The sequence below is a fragment of the Chelonoidis abingdonii genome, chromosome 2, assembly GCF_003597395.2.
Source record: "Chelonoidis abingdonii isolate Lonesome George chromosome 2, CheloAbing_2.0, whole genome shotgun sequence".
Lineage (NCBI taxonomy): Eukaryota > Metazoa > Chordata > Testudines > Testudinidae > Chelonoidis > Chelonoidis abingdonii.
Window position 1 is genome coordinate 139,215,398 of NC_133770.1, and position 22,890 is coordinate 139,238,287.

The 22,890-nt window shown below is 40.2% G+C and overlaps 1 protein-coding gene across 2 annotated transcripts in view; it reads right to left on the reverse strand.

The window, feature by feature from the left end:
• Positions 1-22,583, reverse strand: part of DNAH5 (dynein axonemal heavy chain 5) — a 253,591-nt gene extending 231,008 nt beyond the window's left edge. For both annotated transcript variants that reach the window (XM_075062684.1, XM_075062685.1), the window contains exons 1-4: positions 22,303-22,583; positions 4,964-5,098; positions 3,594-3,678; positions 340-503 (exon numbers count right to left, since the gene is read on the reverse strand). In XM_075062684.1, coding sequence (XP_074918785.1) covers positions 340-503; positions 3,594-3,678; positions 4,964-5,098; positions 22,303-22,359 — 441 coding nt within the window. In that variant the 5' untranslated portion in view covers positions 22,360-22,583. The remainder of the gene's footprint in view (positions 1-339; positions 504-3,593; positions 3,679-4,963; positions 5,099-22,302) is intronic.
• Between the last annotated feature and the right edge of the window lie 307 nt (positions 22,584-22,890).

Sequence of the window (22,890 nt, forward strand, 5' to 3'; positions counted from 1 at the left end):
AATCATCACTGGAGATGCCGCTGTATGTTTTCTTAGACCCTAACACAAATTTTCCCTTTTTGCTCCCCACTTTTCAAATCTTGTGTTGACTATAACAATGCGCTTGAAGTTGGTGCCACTGACTGCTACCAGCACAATTGTTTGTGAAAGACAAACTATGCCACATTTCCTCAGTTACACTCTTCCTTCAGTGGAAAAGGCAACAATATTCCCTTTTTGGAGCTCTGCTCAGTTAATTGCACCAAGAAGTCTCAAATTAGAAGCTGCTATGATGCACCATAGAAACTGAATTAAATTTTACTTTCTTATACTAACATCCAGCATTAACCTTTATCTTACCCGATGGATATTCTCTGCAGTGATGGTTTTGGAAGGACTAGCTCTAATGAAGAATACACATACACCAGTTAGAGCAACATCTATTCCCTCTGTTACAAACACTTTAGGTTTCTTGCTCCTTGCTGAGTGAGGATTGGGTCCTGTGCCTGGTAGGCCAAAATGTCCTATAGTTTACATGAAAAAAAATTAGAGTTATCAATAGCTATGGTAAGCTAATCGTTCTAAAGGAATGAAAGCAGTAGCTCAATTTTTCCATATCTAGTACAGGAGCTACTCCTAAACTGAAATGGGGACAAAAGTTGTGAAAGGAACACTGGGGTCTACACCTGGTTTAAAAAAAAAAAGTTGTGTAAACTTTCACTAAAAATGGAAACAATAAGTTTTAAGTCAACATAGAAAAAGTGCCTCAAATTCAACATGAAAATTTTCATTTGGGTACAGTTTTTGAAAAGTTAGTTTTAGTTTTCAGAGGACTGACAGATGTAGTTGGACACACACGTTTTCCTGTGGTGAAGGGCACCATAAAGTAAACAGGAAACAGAGGGTGAAAGGAAACCAAACGTATAGTTTTCTCACCGTCCCAAAGAAAAACAGATCAAAATTGTTTGGTTCAAAACAAATATTTTGGTTTTGAAATGAGTGAAAAGGTGAAATATGGATATTTGTTATCTTTAAAAAATAGTTTTAACTGAAAAGGGAGAAAGAACTGTGGCCAGCTTTATTAAGTTATACTGTTACGTTTTAAGGCATGAGGGACAATACCGTGACTAGGAAGAGGAGAGCAAAGCTTTCGAGCGCTGAGAAACTCAGCTCTGCCTATGGTATCCATTAGGGACATCTATATGTCCAACTATGTATCCAGTAGTAGCAGTAGTAGAGATTGAGTCTCATTTGTTTATTTCTTATGCACATGAATAGTCACTAAGTAAACAGTAATATTGCTCGTACTGGCAAGGTTACCTCAGACTAAGGGATCCAATATTGTGTCAGCAAAAGGCTAAAAAGAAGTTTGCAGAAAATTTTTTTGAGGTAATTAAGTCAGAGTTAAGAACAAGGAAAGATGGCCAGTGAGACCACCAAGGTGGCACAGCAACAAGTGAGAGTTAAGCAGAATATGGGGCAGTTAAGTTACCTCTCTTTGGGGTAAAGACCTACACCATATAGTTACCATATAGTTGCAAGCAGTGAATGTGAGGAATTGTTTAAAAGATATCCCAATAAGATGGTGATTTGAGAGTGTTAATAATGAGCTAGAGTTTAAACAAGCATCTGAATAATAGGATCACACTTCCATCCTGAAGTTTGGCCAAGATCATAAAGCAACAACTCTGTGTTTATTAATGGAAACTAGAAGTACTGCTACTAAGTGATTGGGGTGGAAGAGGAAAAACTATTACATTTTTATAATTTAACTTTAGATTATAAATTAACTTCATCTACCACTGTTCCCAGTTCATTTGTAAAGTAAATGTCAAAAACCTGAGGGCCTCATTACAATACAAATTAAACCATGCCCTTAGGTTAGTAGTTATTTTTTTGCCCTCAAGATACTCAAAGCAAAACTTTTGTTTTGCCTTGTCACTCAAGAACTTAATGAACCTTTTACAGCAACCTACCAACATCAGGTCAATAAGCCTGGGAAAAAGGAGGTCATTCATTCAATATGCATGAGTAATTTCTTTAATCTTCAGATGATGTAATGTGATCATATTTGTGAGCCACAAGAAAGAAAAAATAATTACTAAAGGTTAGTAAGTTTTTATCTACTTGAGTAGATAAAAAATAATTTGTGAAGACACGTGTGCATAAATATATTTGTGCATATGTCAAAGCCAAATGGTATACAGCTGCTTTCAGGCTACAGTGAAAGTAGTTAATTTTACCTAACTATAATAGTGCCTCAATACATGTTTAAGACAGAAAAGAGAATCTGACCTTTTAACCTTTCTCCCACTCCCTGAGTTGATTTGCAAGACTGAGACTTTTCTTTCAGCCTTCACTTAATTTTTAATAGATACTTCCAAGCCTTCCAGTTTCTAGAGATTTAGGTTTTTAAAGAACAAATTGTATCAGAGTTTCTCCTCATTTTCTATTAGTACTACGTTTTAATGACATTCATAATGCATTCAAAATAATTTTGCTAATTTGCATTATTAATTGCTTGCCTAATAGATTTTACAGCATTTTGATTAACGAACTTTTTTGTAAGTTGTATTTTAAGCGGAGGGAAAAGTTGACTATTATTGAGTAATGTGATGTTGTGAGACTGAGTACGCACAACATTCTGTTATTCAAGACATTATTGATTAAAAATTTCATCCTCCTTGCCTCATACATTTCGTGTCAAAAATCAGACTGATGAACTGTAAGAATTTCTGGAGGTAGATTACAGATTTTAAAACAGGAACTATTTCTTCTGCTATAAAAGGTGTAACCTTTCCCACAGTTGGCACTATAGGCAATAGCCTGGTAAGAAACCCAGTATGACTCCCCTGTAGTAGCCAGGAGAGTAAAGCAAGCTGCTGGGCTTCTTAGCAGAATGTAACCACCAAATAGCATAGGGTATGCCACTGGGTTCCCTTCCCCTTTTTTGGTACTGCTCTTTGCTAGTAAATGTCACAGATTTTGAAGCTGCCCTAGAATTTTCTTCTTTCTTCTCTCGTTACCCATCAGATGTTTTCACTTCCTTCTTTGCCATCTGTTAGCTTCTCCCTCTTTTCATCAACCTAGCTCCATCCCTCAGTACCTCACATCCATAGCCAGTCAATCCATTCCTCCCCTCTACATCCACCCTACTTCAAAAATTAATCTTCTAGCTCCAAGTGTAAGTTACACCAGGTGTAACTCTGTCAGTCACTGCCACACAGGTGTAAGGCAACCTGACTGAGGTTCAGAGTAACTTATATGTCACTTGAAGCTGGTGCATTCAGGAGAATCACCTTCTAAATTATTTCCATCCCTCTTACAAATGCTGCACTTTGGAACGTAATTCAGTTTATCTACTCTGTTTAAGGTTACACAGATACTATATCACGGAGCATCATAAGGGTTAGTTTATTGCATATGTGCAATACATCCTTGGCATTCACACAATGTAAGTGGAGGAAAAATAGAAGCATGTGACTTAAGATTTCAGGTGCCTTGATCCTCACTTTATTTAAACTGGAAAATAGCTATGTTTAAATATCACTTAGCACAACTCGGGATGTGACATGTTACAGTAAAAGAAATAGTACTACCACATGTTACTTAACCATTTTCAGGTGTCTCCACATCTTGATAGTAGAACATGATATGACGAAATCCTTCAGTGGCCAAGAACTTATTGATGCGCTCAATCTGTTAAAAGGTTAGGTTAGATCATTTACATACTTTTCCTAGTTATTTACTGGACAGCTTACCAGCAGTCACAAAATCAAGCCTTAAGTTCATGCATTTTAGCATCATTGTTAAATAGGAAAGTTAAACCGTCATGTAAGGCCCAATTCTGCCACTTTTATTGAAGCTGAGTTGCTTCCACCCCTGCCAGTAAATCTACTCAATTTAATGGGGTTACTCAAATTGGTAAGTACTGTGTAACATGAGGAAAAGTAGTAGGATCAGGCCCTTATTTGCATCAGCCATGTACTCTATATTGTGTTCATAGTTATAAAAGTTGAGTTCACTGTACATGGCTTCAATTAAGGCAAAAATGTGGAGAGAGCTCTTACTCTGTTTCTCCACCACCATAGTTTTAAAGGATGAACTACATTGACTGGCTAATAATTAGCAAAATGTAGCTGCTGTTCCTAAGCAGCATAGCAGCAGCTTTTTGGATGTAGTCATGTTAGAGCCTCAAGGGTGAATTTCACAGCTATGTCCGGATTTAAGACTACCACAAATGCCCTGCTCCTCCAGCTTCCTTGAGCTACATCTTTGGGATGTTCAGCCTTAGGTAACTGTCCGATAGGCCTTTTAGGGCTCTATAAAAGGTAATCAGCAGCTTATTCACCCAGTCATTAACTGGCAGTCAGGGGCTCAGGGTACCGAACCTATGCTTAATATTATTTTATAGTGGCTGTATTGGACATGTAGTGGGTGTTTCTTAGCACATCCACAAATAGTCTCTAAAGGGTGTGGCTCCTCTCAGATGGACAACAGCTTATGCTGAAAGTGTCCTTTCTCTTCGCTGAAGTGAGAGTCACTGAGAATCTCCCACAGAGCAAGTACTTCAATTTTGTGAGATCCTAGAGAAGTTCCCTCTACTAATCAGATGCACCACATTCAAAAGTCTGGGTTTAACCCCAGGTTGATCTTCCATTCTGTTGAGGCCCAAATGTGAACATGGGAAATCAAGGGCTCCATTAAACAGGGAAGGAGAGTTACTTCTTTCCTAATGAAGTTAACCTCTCTTGTAAACTTTGCAAATTCTCAATTATGGATTTTAAACTTAAAATTCTATAGCCTCAAAAGCTGGAAGTGCAATATAGCTGAACTCGAGTGTAAGATGAAGGAAAAGTAATCAGAGGAGTCTGGTGATCCAGAGGCACGTACAAGTTAACTGATAGCTGCTATAAAAGTTACAATAGTAACTCTGAAGCCAGAAAATGTGCTACAGACTCTACAGGGGTAAAATTCAACATACCTGGTTACCCTCTAGAATAGAATCTTCCACTTCAGCTTTGTCCAGGTCCACGCAGGAAGCAACAATATCCAATATATAATCATGTCTGCCATCCAGTTGAGCTCTTTTGGCCTCCTTCTCCTCCTTGAGCTTTTGCTGTAAGAAAACATTGACCGTTGGGAGAAAAGTTAGAACTGCTAAAGTGATTTGTACAACTGAATTTGCTCACTTTTTAAGCTACATCTCCTTCTTTTGGGGTTTACTTACAGTTGACTTATTTTTAGGCCCCAACCTATATTTGTGAGAAGTTATGAAATTTAAAGTTTTAATTAATTTACTTGGTTCAACCATCCAATTTAGCCTACGACTTTATAAACTAAGCGTATTATATACCATCATGTATTCCTATCAGAGGCCTTCTCTGGAGGAAATTGCATGAGGTATCATCCCTATCAGGCTACATAAATCTACCACAATCCTCAGCTCCTAAAGCCACTAGTCCCTGCTTTTCAGACTATTTACATATGCTGTTTACATCAGGACATGATTCCAACACATCCTATTTGTTATTCATGTAGGATTTCTACGGATTTGTGCAGTAAAAGGACAAAGAAGCTAACTGAGGTGATTGCGATTTCACACATTATCTCTTTAGTATAAGGAGATGTAATACAAGCAATAAACCTGAAGACACACAAGTCTTTACAAATGCAGTTAGCTAGTGCTATTAGATTGGTTTTTCAAATACTATACCTCAGCTTCTAATTAAATTGAATCCTGTATGCAACACATCTCATTTGGTTAGAGACAAAATAACCTTCTGGAATAGTTGCTGGTATTATTGTGGTTGCAGATCACATGAATTAATATTATTTCATTTTCAATAGAAATTTAGAGTTATATTTTGTTGGTGGTAAATCCAAACTTAATTTCCCCAGTGATAATGGATAATTCAGTAAGTCTAGAGCATGAACGCAAGTAATATAGCCAGAAGCTGTAGCAGATCCAACAGGCCTTGCATAATTGAAACTATTCCCTTATGTAAATATCCTTCCTAATTATGGCAGGATCTTACTGAAGAATTTGTAAAAGTTTCTTTAAGTCCTAGAAACATTCAATGCTTGAATGTGTGGAGAGAGATTTTTTTTCTGTTAATGTATAAAATAGGTGACTGTGTTTTCATTAAGTTGATATGGTTGAAGGCGGCAATGGTAGTAAAATATTAGTTTTGTGCACATTAAGCACAATCTTCTATCATATCTGAACTCATTTGGTCCCTGGAGACTACGAAACGATAAAACAAATGACAATATACTATACGCTGCAATCTGTGGGCTTCACTCTGTGAGGTGGATAATCCTTGTTTTACAAAAAGAACGATATTCAGCTATAAAATGACATCTCACATTTGTCAGCGTTATTTTGCTCATTTTGTTCTTTTAATAAAAAGTTGTCACATGACTTGAGCTCAAAGTTCATTTACCCATGGAACTGGTTAGCAAACTGATAGAGGGTGAAGTTCCTCCCTGTGATGGGGGTCTATTGCAATTTCTTTGCCCCATCCCCACTGGAGGCGGTGGCACCCTGACATCCCTTGCCTAGGTAAAAACCTGCTCAACCCACGGTACCCATAAGAATTAGTTCTCTAATGGCCAGGCAGAAACAGTAACCAATCAGGAGTCACCAGGCAAGTTAAGAATGCTGGCCTGCTTCAAGCCAGGATGAGTGTGGGTGGAGCCGGGACAAGAGAGCAACTCCTCAGTCTCATCCAGAAATGTGAGGCCAGGTTAGGGCCTTTGTTTCCAGCACTGCAAACAAGCAATTACATTTTTGTTTACTAGTTTAACATTGTAGACAACCAAATTGTATTTTTGTTTGTCCATTAACCACTTAAAAACTGAGACGATGTTCCCTGCCAGAGTTCTTCAGCTCCAGGCATGCTGCCACAACTTGGTAGTAGAAATGGAATCGACTTCTCCCCTTTTCCAGGAAGGTGGTCATGGAAGATCCCTTACAACTCCTGACTCAGCAACTGCCAACCCACGTGGAGAACCAGCAACTTCTCCTTGAAGAACAGGAGGCCTAGTGGGCCACCCAGCTGCAGCAGAGTGCTCCTCAAGCCACTTCTGCTGTAGCAGCAATGATAGCAACAGCAGTTCCAGGAGGCCATGTTTCAGTAAGTCACCAACTGCTCCCCATCTGAAGCAACACCACTAGGGCTGGATATAACCCTCTCCAAATTAAAGCTCACTGATGATCTTGAGCCCTATCTCATCATGTTTGAGCAGGTAAGCCCAGTAGCTAAGTGGATGAAGACTATCTGGGCCATGCAAATAGATTACTTTCTGTCTGGGGATGCTGCTTACCAGGCCTTGATGACAACGTCACCAGAGACTATGACATCCTGAAAGCTGCTATACTCAACCAACTGGGGGCATCCCTGGAGATATACCACTACCAGTTCCAGACCAACTTCCACCTAGAGCACAAACCAAGGTTGTTCCCCAATGCCTAAAGGATTGGGTCAACCACTGGCTTCAGCCAGAATACTGTTCTTCAGAGACTACAAACTCGGTATTGCTGGATTGATATCCAGAGGTCTAGCAGCCTTTGTTCGGACCTGGGTACACAGACAGAATCTTCGAGTCACTGTCAGCTGCCACCCAACTCAGAGGAATTTGAGGGCAGGCTAGCCATGCAAGGATGATGGACATAGGCCTAGAGGGCCACAGGCCTAACCACATGAGGAGTCAGCATTGGTTATCAGGAAGGAACTGGAGAAGTCCCAGAATAAGGAGCACCCTTTTCCTAAACCCCCAGGAGGCTTTCTGAGACACTGCCCCATGAGTCACCTGGAGAGGAGCACGCAGAATCATGACCAGCAGGAGGCAAATAAGGATCCCCTAACTGGACGGTCATCTGTTTTCAGTGGGGGGAAACCTGGGCAACTTAGCTGTTTGTGCCCTCTTATGGGCTGTAATTACTTGGAGTCTCTTGAACGAAACAGAGGAGAATTGTAGCTCAAGTATGCCTTGGGGCAGTGTTGAGGCTTATAGGCTTAGGACGCTCCCAAACTTGGTGTGGGAAACCCTACTGGACCCAGAGAAACTACAGTAGGATGACTGGTATTCAATACTTCCTGAAGCTTCTGTACAGCATATACAATGCCTCCCTTTTGTTTGCTGCTAGGTAACAAGATGCTAGCGAATACAATGTTCTTGACAGTTATGTTATTCTTATGGCTAGTCTATTTGTTTTCTTATGTGCTATTCAGAGTTGATGATACAGACATGCCTGAAGGCTAGTAAAACATTAATACAGTATTTACATTTAAATACTGTTGGCACACAAAACTACGGTTAATCTAAACCTATTCAGCTTGAATAGTTCTCAAAAAAGAGGAATCTCTCTCATCATTACACTTTATAGCTGCTGAATTTCCCACTGAACTCGTAGGTTGCAACACTTCATAAAACTACTTGCAAACTCGGCCATGGAGTTACTGACTTTTATTAACTCAGCCTGTGTACTTAATTTAATATGCATGTTATACACCTACTCAAACTTATAGTCAAAAAATTACAAAAGGTTGGTCGGCAAAGTTTCTGAGTGCCTATTTTCCTACAGATCAGTACTTTCCTGTAGGAAATCTGTTGAGCAGTCTATGAAATATTCAAACAAATATTTGGAAATAAGACCTCAAATAATCCTATATGTAACACCTTTCTATTTAATAAAGTTATACTGGGGCTCAATTGGGCTAATTGTTTTCTGACATGGCTTTAAAATGGTTATCCACAGCCTATTTCTCTTTACAAAGTTTTGTAATTTAAAAGACAGCATAAAGATAACAGGATCAACTAATGCTCAAGATTATTTTATTATCGATGCAAAAATCACCACAACCATCAAATATACCCTTCCAGCTACTGGCTGGAGTTAGGTTGATAGGGAGCCTTAATTGTGGATTTCCTTAACTTAAGGTTTTAAACTGAAAAGAAATTTAAACTAACTTTTGAATTCTTCTTTTGAGGTAATTACACCCTAGCTGTACTATATTATGTCTTAGTTATGGTGCTGGCTGGGTCTGTGTGCGGTATACGCATCCGCAGCCCCTAATGGGTGTGAGACCTCACAGCAGGGAAAACCCCTGACTCAGGAAGTAACCTTTAGAGAAAGGCCTAAGGAGGGAAAGCAAAAATGTTCTGAGTCAGCAGCAGGAGGGGAGCTGCCTCTGTTCCCTGTTCCAATAATAAATACATCGTCTGCTCTTACGGAACTTGTACCTGTGACATCATTCCAGGGACCCTGCCTGGAGACCACAAAGTCATACATCAATATTTCTACCTAAATTACTGATATATACTCTCCATTTTAATTTAGTCTGAGCATTCCTTTTTTTAAAAAGTTAATACATATGCTGACATTAAACAAGAATCCAAAGAAAGAGCTACCATGTTATATTTCTAATGATATGAAGGCAAATATCTATCACAGCATTGCCTTTCACATTTTAGGGCTTGATTCACCCATATGCCCAGGCTGCTTTATGCTGCTCTACAGCAGTGCAAGGCAGTCATGGCATATTAGCTAGTTTAACTGGATTTACAGCTGATATTATTGCCAGATTTACACCTTTACTCTATTTACACCTTTCCCGCCCCCCCCCCCCTTATCTTCCCTGTTGAATAGATCTGGTACAACGGGTTTTTAAAAGTACAGCTAGGACTAAGCATCTTTGCCAAAAATAAGTTTCACCTTCAAAGTAGGCTGGTGCATAAACTTTCCAAAAAAGATTGTGAAAAGTTCTCTTAGAAAATGGCTGCAATCAGTTGTTCACAATTGAGTTAAGGCCACAACTGCCCTTAGCTATCTCCCATTGCTCTCCATGAGAGCAAAACCAACCTGCCATCACCAAAGATGGCATCCTCCATGCTTTCAAATCAACACTTAGCAATAAATGAATGGAGACGGTGGCCATCTTTTCTTATGACAGTCAGTGGCCTCCATTCCAGTGAAACATTGAGTTATGGTGGCAATTTTGAAATAGGTATTCTCAGTTTCTCTAAAAATTGTTCTTCGGATGAAGAATAATCTTTCAATTACAAGTAACAAGGAAACAAATATTTATGTATCATGGTCACTTTATCCATTTCACCCACATGTGAGGTTTCACTTCTGTACCTGCTTCTGTGTAAAAAGACAATGCCTGTGCTTACATCACTGAGGTCTAAGAAAGGTTCTATACTTTCAACAGGACGCCTTCCTGACTGGTTACATAAGTTGGAAGCTAAACACATAATGAAACAGATGCATGTAGTCAATGAGGCAAGAGTCAAATAACAGCAAAGAAAGATTCTCCACTGCTTTGTTCATTAGTATACCCTATTCAAGATCTGCACTGACTGAGGCAGGGTTCCTGTAAAAAATACAGTAATGCCATCATTTCACTGAAGACTTATTGTCATGTATATGCATGAATAGCAGAGTTAATTTGCATGAACAGTACTTTTGAGTACTCCACTTTAAAGAATATTCAGGCTGCCAAGTACTTCATGTGCAGTTTGTTCCTTTCTCATCATTCATGAAATCCTAACTTTTATGGGGAAATAGCCTTCTCCTGATACTGATTCCACATTAAAATTGGAATTCCCAATTAAATGGTAATGACATTCTCCTCCCACACCTTAGAATGATTCACTGGGTATTAGTAATTTCCATCCAATGGAGCACACCATTTGTTCTTGTGATATCCAATTCTATACACAAAAGGATAAATCAAGCCTCATATACTAACAACTGCCACTAAAAATTGAACAACGTATGTTGGATTTTTATAGCTATATAGATATAGATATATGCACAATATAATGTTATAATGTTATAGTAATATCCACTAAGCACACATTATCAATATAACATTATGTTGCATATATATTTCTAGCAGTTACATTGCCTAAATTGGTTTGTCTTTTTATAATCCTATTCACTTATGCTAAGCACCCCATAGCACTTTGCAAAGCTGAAGTCAGCTTTGGCATTAGAAAGTAAGAAACATGTCAAAGGCACAATACATTAATGTTCTGCCTCAGTACAAGCTGGGGAGGTACCTTCACAGATCAGTACCTAGAATTCTGGTACCCAAAACAAAGATAGTGAAGGGTCAGAACAACAAGTTAAGGAACTGGTACAAATGATGGGTTGAATTTTAGTGATGTGCAATGAGTTTTGTAACTTGTAAAGTCATCCTATAAAACACTCCTAGCTGCAATGTGTAACTTTGGCAGCACATCTTCTGCGTAAGATGAATGTAGCAATGCTACACAAGACAGCTTCCAGGAAACTGCTATCATATTAAATCTTTTCTCTTGTACTATATTATTATTGACTCTTACAATAAACCTGACTGATATTGGTTATGTTCTCTCCTGAGTATGTTCTGTAACAAACCAAAGTGCGGTCAAGCAATTGACCATGAAATTTATCAACAAGGTAGTCTCCACCAAAACTTCTTTTATAGTACGAATCAATTCCAAAGCTTTCAAGTATACTAATGTGTCACATATGCCAATTTTTATATACCCAGTATGTCTGCTGTAACAAGGCCCATGATTTAAGGAAATACCGTGTGGTCTTCATTTTCTGCTCATCCTCTTTCATTAAGGATTTAATTTTGTCCACTATATAAAAATCACTATGTATCTAAATGCTGACTGTTCTTTTAAAGTGAGTCCAGATCAGCAGTTAAGTTCAGCTCAGATTCATGTGCAAATCAATTAAAGACAACAGGGAACAGCACAGTTTGATCCCATATGCTGCTTTTAATTTCCAATTTCTACAGAATTAGCATACATGTCACCTTTTCACTGAAAAATTTCTTTAGCCAAAGAGTTTGGATTCATAGACATTGTCATTTTGAAACCACAGAGTACTTTATGTTGTTAAAACATATTGGAAAATCAGCTTAAAACAGCATAGCAACAGCATCACTTTTTCATATAAAGGCTATCTGATGCAAATTTCAACTATTTGATTTGATTCTGCTAAATAAGAAAAGCCAAAACCTCAGGCTTCATACATGGAAATAAAGAGGTATATTAGTCTTTTACTTTCATAAGCCAGCTCCACAGTAAGCCAGCTAATTTTAAAAAGATTTGAGGACAGCACAAAGAGACAGCAGAGATCATTTCTGTTCCATCAGACCTTTGGAAATTCCAGCGAGTAAAAATATCCATTGAGCAATACAAGCTACTATGAGCACAAACAACTTATCCTCTGCTGTATACATAGGTAAGAGTTCAATTCCACATCTGTGTCCTTATCTTCAAGGCATACAATGGTCTTGGAATATCCTGGGCCCAGGTCACCTGAAGCTCTGAGATTAAGACTAGTCAACAAATCCCCTCCATATTCACAGTGAGCTGTCCATAGCACAGGGAAAGCTCATCTGTACTGGAAAAGCGTTTCTCAGGGGCCAGTCCAAGCCAATGGAATGAACTCCCAAAAGATCTAAGAGCACTTCAATCATCACTTTTTTTCAACACTTAGACCTTGTCTTCAGTAACTAACAGGACAGACAAGATAAATAAACTGTCCTGATAGAATATAAGAATGGCCACACTGGGTCAGACCAGTGGTCCATCTAGCCCAATGTTTTCCAATATTGGTCAATGCCAGATGCTTCAGAGGGAGTGAACAGAACAGGCAATCTTTGAGTGATCCATCCCATGCCACCCACTCCCAGATTCTGACAATCAGAGACTAGAGACGCCCAGAGCATGGGGCTGCATCTCTGACCATATTGGCTATTAGCCATTGATGGACCTATCCTCCATGAACTTATCTAATTCTTTTTTGAACCCAGTTATACTTTTGGCCTTCACAAAATCCCCTGACAACAAGATCCACAAGTCGATTGTGCGAAGAAGTACTTCCTTTTGTTTTATGATGCCTATTAATTTCATTTGGTGAACCCTGGTTCTTCTGTTATGCAAAGGAGTAAATAACACTTCCCTCTTCACTTTCTCCACACCATTTATGATTTTATAGCCCTCTAACATATTCCTCCCCCCTTGGCAGTCTCTTTTCCAATCTGAAAAAGTCCTAGTCTTTTTAATCTTTCCTCATATGGAAGCTGTTGCATACTCCTAATCATTTTTGTTGCCCTTCTGTGTACCTTTTCCAATTCTAATATATCTTTTTTCAGATGGGGTGACCAGAAATTCACTCAGTATTCAAGGTGTGGACATACCATGAATTTATATAGCATCATTATATTTTCTGTCTTATTATCTATCCCTTTCCTAATGGTTCCTAACATCCTGTTAGCTTTTTTGACTGCCGCTGCACATAAAGCGCATGTTTTCAGAGAACTATCCACAATGATTCCAACTTGTTGTTAGTTTTTGTGTCTTTTGCTAGTTGCTCTTCAAATTCTTTTTAGCCTCCATAATTATAGTTTTACACTTGACTTGCCAGAGTTTATACTCTTTTCTATTTTTCTCAGTAGGATTTTACTTCCAATTTTTAAATGACCACTTTTTGCTTTTAACTGCCTCTTTCATTCTGTTGTTTAGTCATTGTGGTATTGGGGTTTTTTGGTCCTCTTCCTGCCTTTTTGTTATTTGGGATATACATTTAAATTAAGCTTCTATTAAGGTATTTTTTTTAAAAATTCCATGTAGCTCGCATCCATTTCATCCTTGTGACTGTTCCTTTAACTAGCTTCCTCATTTTTGTGTAGTTCCCCTTTTTGAAGTTAAATGTTAATTTGGTGAGTTTCTTTGGTATTTTGCCCCCTACAAGGATGTTTAAATTTAATTATGTTATGGTGGCTATTACCAAGAGGTCCAGCTATATTCACCTCTTGGACCAAATCCTGCATGCCACTTATGACTAAATCAAGAATTGCTTCTTCCTTTGTGGATTCCAAGGCTAGCAGCTCCAAGAAGCACTCAGTGATGTCTAGAAATTTTATCTCTGCATCCCCCGTCCTGAGGTGATATGTAGCCAGTCAGTATGGGGACAGTTAAAATCCTCCATTATTATTAGAGTTTTCTATTTTTGTAACATCTCCAGTCTCCCTGAGAATTTAACAATCATTGTCACCATCTTGGTCATGTGGGTGGTAGTATATTATTACTGTTCCTATTATTCAAGCATGGAATTTATATCCATAGAGATTCTATGGTACAGTTTGATTCATTCATTGATTCAGTATATTGGACTCTGTACTTGCTTTCACATGTAGTGCCACTCTCCCAGCAGCACAATCTATTCTGTCATTCCTATATATTTTATACCATGGTATTACCATGTCCCACTGAATGTCATCATTCCATCAAGTTTCTATGATATTTATTTTAATCAATATCCTCATTTAATACCAAGCACTCAAGTTCACCCATCTTAGCATTTGGACTTCAAGCATTTGTATACAAGCACTTAAAAATTTGCCAATATTTAGTTGTCTGCCTTCATGAGATGTAACTGAATGGGACTCTTTCATTTGACTGTTTTGCTTCAGTTCATACCTGTATTTTGTCAACTTCTATCCTCTCCTTGTTACTAGGATATAAAGAATCCCCATTAATAAATCCTCCCCAAGGGATGTCTCTGTCCGAACCATGTGCTCCTCCACATCTGTCAGCTCTCCCTTACCCCTTAGTTTAAAAATTAGGTACCTAGCATCTAATGTTATATACCTAACTATGGGTATGGCTACACTTGCAATCATACAGCGCTGCCGCGGCAGCGCTTTGAAGTGCAGTGTGGTCGTGGCGCCAGGGCTTGGAGAGAGCTCTCCCAGTGCTGCAGGTACTCCACCTCCCCGTGGGGATTAGCTTACAGTGTTGGGAGCCACGCTTCCAGCGCTGGGGCAGTGTTTACACTGGCGCTTTGCAGCACTGTAACTTGCTGCGCTCAGGGATGTGTTTTTTCACACCCGAGCGAGAAAGTTGCAGCGCTGTAAAGCGCCAGTGTAGCCAAGGCCTATCCTTCTACTTGGAGGAGCCTACTTCAGATACATGTACAATTCCATTTTGAATTTGAAAATTTTAGTGCCATTGAACTAGAATTTGTGAACAATCCTACCCTGTTAAAGGCTATAGCCTAATTTGGGATGGGCATGATGAGGCTGGTCCTACTGTTTGAAGAGATGTTCCATCAGACACTGAGTTTTCACTATCCTTTATCCTATTGAGTTCTGTTCCTGCTGTGCCACTTTGGACAAGTTACTTCACCTCTGGGTCTCAAGTCCTCGATCTGTAAAAAGGGGAAAGTTTCTTCAAGCCCTTTCAGATCTATGCATGAGAGGCATTATTGAAGGCTCAAGTGTAGTTTAACCAATTCCATCTGTGCTGCACTCTGCCAGGCACAACCATTCTCCACTGCATACATGGAAGAATGGACTTACCAGGGGAGTGTCTCCTCATGACTGGATATGGCATAGCAGCTTTCCCCATATGGTGCCCCTTGCCTACAGCTACTCTGGTCATCCACCTCTTCCCATGACTCGGCCCTCCAACCAAGTCACAATTTAAGTCGACCCATCCTTGGGTATTTAAGTCCAAAACTGAAGGACCACTATGAACTCAAACACAGGCTCATCTGAGGAATCTTCAGCAGGACTCCACTCTTCCACTCAGGGCTTGTCTTCATACAGCCACTCCTTTCCTGGGCCCAGTCATCTTATCCGCTCGGAAGCGCATCCAAGCAGCAAACAGTCAGACTCTTGGCTGAAACCAGGTTCCCTAACTGAGAGATAAGAGAAGCTCTGATCTCTTTCCTGGTCAGCCCTAAACTGAGGTGGGTCTGCTTTTATCTCCCCTCTCCACTCCTCACATCTGCTACAGGTGTAGCTACGCCGGGCCAAGTGGGTCCCCAGTCCCTCATTAACCTCCTTCTTGCCAGTGTGGGGCCTGTGTGCCCCATCGCAGGGAGACCATGACCTGAGTTTGCTAATGTCAAAAATATGTCAACACAGGTTCAGTTTCAAGATTTGACTGTTGAACCCTAACCATGCTGCCCAGCCATGAGCAAATGAGCAACTGCCAGATCCACTTACGAGGAAGAAGGATTGGAAGCTGCTTCCCAACTTCAACAGCTTTTTCTCAAATATGGAGAATATACACATAAGCTCTCCCTGACAGGAGAAATTTCCCAAGTTATTTGGATAAGGTATTATCTTCTATTTGTATTCTTTCCCTGTGGTATTGAATCAGTTGCAACAAATGTTTGAGTACAGGATGAGCCACATTTATATTCAGGTAGTCTATGAAGGGGCATGTCCTCACACAGGTTGGCAGGAGACAAACAAGCTTCTCTGGGCCTGTTCAACACCAATAAGGTACATGTGCAAGGCTTGCTCTGCCTGGTGAGGGGGAAAGTTAAAGGGGAAAACCTGCCATAGGAAGGGGAGGTGAACAAGAAGAGGGCTGCTCCACTTCACACAGCCATGACTGGTTCACCAAGAGGGAGACAGCAACAAGCCTCACTGATCCCAAAGCTGCAAGACCCAGTCTCAGAACAGTATGCCCCATGAGGAGGGGCTGGAGATAGACCCCATTTTAGACTAAGCCCAAAGGGCTGACCTAGGAAGACTGCCTGAAATCCAGGCCAGCCTTTCTTCTCTTTATTCTCCCATGGACTCCCCTATCCCATAAGGGAAGAAAGAGGGGAGAGGACTTTTCTTTTGTTTGCTCGAAGAGCCCCCTTGGGTATCCACCGGGGGACGTGGAGAGGAAGACAGTATAAGGACTTGAAGCAGAAAGGAGAGGACTCCTACCCACCACAAATGGTGGAAAACATGGCCATAACCACACCTGATACAAGGGAGTGTAAAAAAAAAAAAAACATACCCTAGAGGGAACAAAGATCAACTGCTCCATGCAACATCTGTGGAGCAGTGCTGTGAGTAATTAGCCAAGATGTAGCAGCAGCAAGCTGCTCAGCAACACCAGTTCCAACAGCATAGCTGCAGCAGTGGACCACTCAACAGCAAGTTCAGACCACACAACAACCGCAGCACCTGAAGGAACTGATGGCCCAGCAGCAGGAATTTCAAAAGGAGATGACACAGCGAACAGTGCCAGCCCTATGCACTCAGGGAATCCCAGCAAGTCGTGTCTCCACCAAAGATGTTCCCCTGCCAGTACCAATAAAGCTAACCAAGATGGGGCTAGATTATTACCCTGACACTTTCCTAGTTATATTTGAGATAGTGGCACTAGCAGACCAGTGGCCCTCATAACACTGGGCTTTAATCCTGGCCCCATACTTGATGGGTCCTGCCAAGGCATCCTATCACAGTCTGGACTTGGAGAGGGCAAAAGACTACAAACAAACAAGTAAAGGGTGTCATTTTGGACTCCTTGGATATTTCTGTGGAGACTCATCATCAACAGTTTAGAACCAAGAGCTACTCCAGGAGACCAGACCCTAGATAACTGTACAACAGTTGAAAGAACACTGTTGGAAGTGGCTCCATCCAGAGAAGCTATCAGGGGCCCAGGTGGCTAAGGCCATTGTGACAGAGCAATTCAGAAAGATATTACCCGCAAAAGGCAAGAAGTGGGTGTCATGACACTGCCTGGGGACATTATCAGAAGCTGTAAAGCTAGGAGGACTTTGTAGGAGCCAAAGGATTGTTAGGGACAGAATCATCCAAGGCCTTGACAGCGTAGCGGATGGAGCGGCAAGAAAACTGCGGGGGGAGAGAGAATGGTGAGCCAGAATCAACAACAATCTCCCAAAGGAGCTCAGCTCTGAAGAGGCCCTCTCATGTAGTCAGATCACCCCATGGACCAGTATTGCCATAGCTTTTGTGGAGCACAGAGGAACAGGCTCCAGGTACCTGACTGCATAGTCAACAATCATTAATATGTACTGATGCCCCAAGAGCAGATGGACGTATTCCACACAGATGCTTTGTATGTTGGGCTCAGCATCATACTCTCACAAGGCTTTGAAGGAGGACATCCAGTCCTACACCTGAGTAGGAAGCTCTTTCCTAGAAAAAAGGCTTACTCAACTACAGAAAAGAAGGCATTACTGATTAAATTAGAGTTGCCACCTGTCCAGTTTTCACCCAGACAGTCTGGGTTTCGGGTTGTGTGTACAGATGCCATTTGACAAGCCCTGATGTCTGTTTGTTTGTTTTTTTATCTGTGGCAACCCTAAGTGGAAGGAAGGAGGCAGAGCAGCAGCCACAGCTGCTGGGGGCCAGGCTGCTCTTGTGGCTTGCAGTGGTGCATGACATACAGAGAGCAGAGCCTTGGGGGAAGAGGCAAAGCAGAGGCAGGCCGAGGCAAGGTCTTGGGGGAAAGAGGAAGAGCAGGGGGCAGGGCCTCAGGAGTCCAATTAATATCCATTAGAAATATTTAGGCAACCCTAAATAAAATGGGCTGTGGATTCCCTAAGGTATCACCTGTTTGGTAGCCACTTCTCTCTGGTCATAGATCGCGCTCCCCTAGACTTCCATGAAAGATACAAACCTGTACATAATGAGAGGGGACCATGTGCTACAACCCCACAGTTTCAGAGTACAACATCGGGCGGGAAAGGACATGCTAACGCTGATTTCTTTTCTCAGGAGATATGGGAGGGTGACAAACTACCCCAGAATGGCCTTTCCAGCTTGAAAGATGGGGTACATGAAGCGATACACCCTCACACTGACAGAGAGGACACTAATATGCTCCTCTGGGCCTATTCAACATCAACAAGGCACACCTGCAAGGCTTGTTCTGCCTGGAATCGGGGAGCTTAAAATGGAAAACCTGCCACAGGAAGGGGTGGTGAACAGAAAGAAAGATGCCCCACCTAAGAGAAGCCGAGACAATCTTGCTGAGAGGAGGATAGCAACAATGAGGAGCGGCTGGAGATAGACCCCATTTTAAACTAAGCCCATAGGGCTGACCTAGAGAGACAGCCTGAGATCCAGGTCACCCTTTCTTCTCTTCATTCTCCCACAGACTCCCCTTTCCCATAAGGGAAGAAGGAGAGGAAAGGACTTTTCTTTGTTTGCTCTAAGAAACCTGCTTAGGCATCTGCCAGGGAGTGGAGAGGAAGACAGTATAAGGACCTGAAGTGTGATCTGGAGGGGACTTGAAGGGATCCTTGCCCTCAAGTTGTCCTAAAGACTACCCAAGGGTATAATTTTTGTAGAGAATTTATATCCACTCAAAAGTGTGTACTAACATTTTATACCTCCAGACAAAACTCTAAAGCTTGCCTCAGCTGAAATCTGTATATGATTCCTTTCTGAAGGACTCAATTTTGCCTAAAGGAGGTACTCCCTCTTTGAGGGTCAAAGATATAACAGGAAAAAAGTATATAACTTCTTTTAGGTTCATGTCCCTAACTAGAAGGGAAAAGCTTGGATTAGGAAATCTACGGTGTCTGCTTAGAGAAACCAAAAATAGAGCCTTAGCCAATTTCAGTTACAGCTGGTGAAGTACTTCTAATGAAAACTCAACTCCCCCTCTACCTTGCCCACTGCGGGCAATTGTCCAAGCATAAGGTAAAGTCAAGTCTTTAATGTGTCCAGTCTGTATTTCTAACACACGTACTACATTTTGAGGTTTAAGAAGTTTTACATAAAAAACTAGTTTACATTCATTTCCTATTTAATCTCCATACATAAAATATTATTAGCATTATCATGAGCTTCTAGGTGGAGCCTTTCTGCACAAACAAGCCTAGACTTGATAAACCAAACATTTGAGTTGGATTATTTCACCATGACAGCAAATGGAGCTCTTACTGACAGATTTGTTTGAGAAACCAATAGCAATCCATCCTGCTATGCAGCATTCTGAGTTATTGCAAACAGTACAATCAAAGGTAGAGCAAATAGTCATGATGGCAATCTAAGCAACTCAGTTTTTATCCACTTTTAAAGCACTCTTCATTTAAGCCACCCCTAGAATAGGGAGGGTAATCATCCTCTCACTCAGGCCTCTGTAACATTTGCCAAAGGTTTCATTTAATGGGTGCTTTTCATTATTAAAGCTCTCTTCGCGTCCTACTTACCATCAGGAGAACCAGTTTTAACTGTGTTTGTAATTATGTTTCCAGGTGTCCATAAGGCAGTAGAACAGAAAACTACATTGTAATGGAGGTGTTCCATTGTAGAAAAGAGATCCACAAGTCACTGCTGATAATGTACAACTACTAAAAAACTAAAGAGCCTACTAAGGTTTTTTTGTTGCTGTTTTTTCTAGAGTTTTTTAGTAATCTGGACTAATGACTAACCTGATTTCTGGCACACAACTCTTTCCTGCGGAAGACAATTAATTTCAGCTCTTGCAGAACACAAGTCCCATACTGGACAAGCTGGCATGTAAAGAGTATTTAAAATTGTGTTCAGAAAAATGAATTACTTATGCATACCTGACCTTTCTGTCCACAGACAAGAAAAGAAGAGCTGCCACAGCACACACAAAGCATTAGGTAGAGACTAACAGTACACCATCATCATACCGTCATCTGGTTTATTAGAAAGTCTTTGAGCTCACAGCAATCAAGACGATAAAAAGCATGGAACAGCCAACTAGTTAATATCCAAAGTAAAGCATAATAAATACAACAGCTGCCACAGAAGTAGAGTGGAAGTGGTGAGTGAGTGATTCCAGACACAGCTATTCAGAAAAAGTATCCCTGTGTATCAAGCCATAGTTTGTGTTAACAGAAGGCAAAGGATCTAAGAAGAGAGCAGGATGCCCTAAACCCAATCAGTGATATGATCCAGGGATCAATCGCCACAACTAAAGTGCAAAACAGATTATTTTGTGACAAGTCTACACTGGTAGCTGCAATTTGAATATAATACATGCAAGGGATACATGCTACCCATGGTGGAGCTAAGGTACAATCACACCTGAATGCTTGCATATGCAGACCAGTACCATTTCCAAACTCTTCTGGATGGACACTTGGGTCCCTCTGGACTGTCTGAGTTATATGTAATTTCTCACAGGAATCCACAATATTAACAGTAGCAATTATGCACTCAGCAACCCAGACATTTCAGCATTAAGCAGCCTGAACACCACCAATGGGGACTCGGACTGCCAGGCACATCTCATCCCATGAGCCGAAGCACAAGTCTACCAGGTCCCAGCACTGAACAGTTTCTCCTGTTAGAGGTTTGAAGTTCAAGTACTTTCCTCACACTCCCACCCATCTTGCCACTTTTAGGCAAATTATTTTAATTGTCATGAAACCTTGTCCCAGCATCAGTTCTCTTTTCTTACTTAAAGGATAATCAAAAGTTTTCCTGCAACTTTAAACAGCCTCACTCCTTATAGTATAAAGGGACCACCATTTGAGAAGGTCCTGTTTCACAAAAAGAGCAATTTACTTAAGCACACATATGAGATATTTGAATTGGACTTCTACATATTTTGCTATACTAGTAAATATACTGAGGGCTTCTCTACGTGGTGAGTTAGTGCATGGCAAAGAAGGGGTTAATCTATACCACACTTCCACACTAGGGATTTAATGAAAGGATACTATGGAACTTGTAGTGAGCCGTAGTGCGGTCCACACGGAGCGTTAGCACAACTGCATAAGAATCAACTTTAAAAATAAAGCATTTTTCATTGAAATTATTTCAAATTACACTTTACATTTGATTTCTTACCTGAAAATCATCATCTTCAGAAGATGACAACAATCTGAAAATAATGTACCTGGACAAGAAGTCAAAACTTTTTAGTTTACCAAGATCCTTTCTATGGAAGATAAGATGTGGTTCATGTATTGTAAAAATTCACTTCCAAACTAAAAGTCTCAAAACAGTTTGTGTGTTGTACATTAGGTTTTTCATGCTGGACTCTCAGAGAACTAATTTAATATACTTTTGAATATGAAGCCTGCACTAAGTAGCCTTTCTGACATCTATAATCCCATCAAGCTAATCCAAAAACTGTGTGTTAAAGTAACTTCTCGTCTAATACACCTTCAATTACAGGATCTTTAAGTATTTAATATAATTGACTGAATTTATTCTTCAACATCCAAGTTCAACCAAGTCATATTGCCATTTTACACGTAAATAAATAGATGCCAAAGTAAGGTAAAGTGAATTTTCCAATGTCACAAGTCAGTTCTAGTCCCAAATGTGTCCTAAGCTTTAAAAAAAAAAATAAAAAATTTAAATCTTGGGCCATTTAACTCAAACCTAAATCACACAAACAGATAAACCAGACCAACTTCCCACTGTTCTTAACAAATTACTTGCAATTGTTCCTTCCTTAGATTTTTTTTAATTTGTCTGACAAATCTTCAAGTTATTGTATTATGAGATTTTTTTATATTAGTATGAACTTTTTCCACACTTCAGTCTTCCTTACCTTTAAAACTCTGGTAACACTTTGTTTCCAACGTTGCTTTCTTCCAGTCCTAAACATTGCATTAAATCAATGTAGGATACTATAAGCATCAAGAGGTGTCAGTTTTCAATCCACACGCCTTATAGATTTGCTTGAGCTGCTACATTCCTCATGCAATAGTCTTTTTTACTAATATGCCTCTTGGAGAGCCAGCAGCTGTCAAAGTTTAGATTTGTGTTTCTTGAAGCAAGAACCAATGTGTGCTTTTACTAATTAGGAGCCAAGCTGAACTGATTCAGAAATTACAGCCACTAACCACCATAATTTACTGTCCTTGGAGCATGAGCCATGGATATACAGCTAACAGCCAACCTCTCTGTTGTTAAGGTAATATTGTTTGTATACAACACTGCTTGGTTTAGAAATAATCATGCTCAATAGCCAGCATAACCATTTGTACAAGTCATTTTAAACATGCCTTATCTTGATTTCTGTTTACTCCTATTAATTCAGACCTCAAGTGAACAGAAATCTTTACCTCTTTATCAGCTATAGCTTTTTAAGTGATACAGAAACTCAGGAAAGAAGCCTCTTCCACAAATCTTTAAT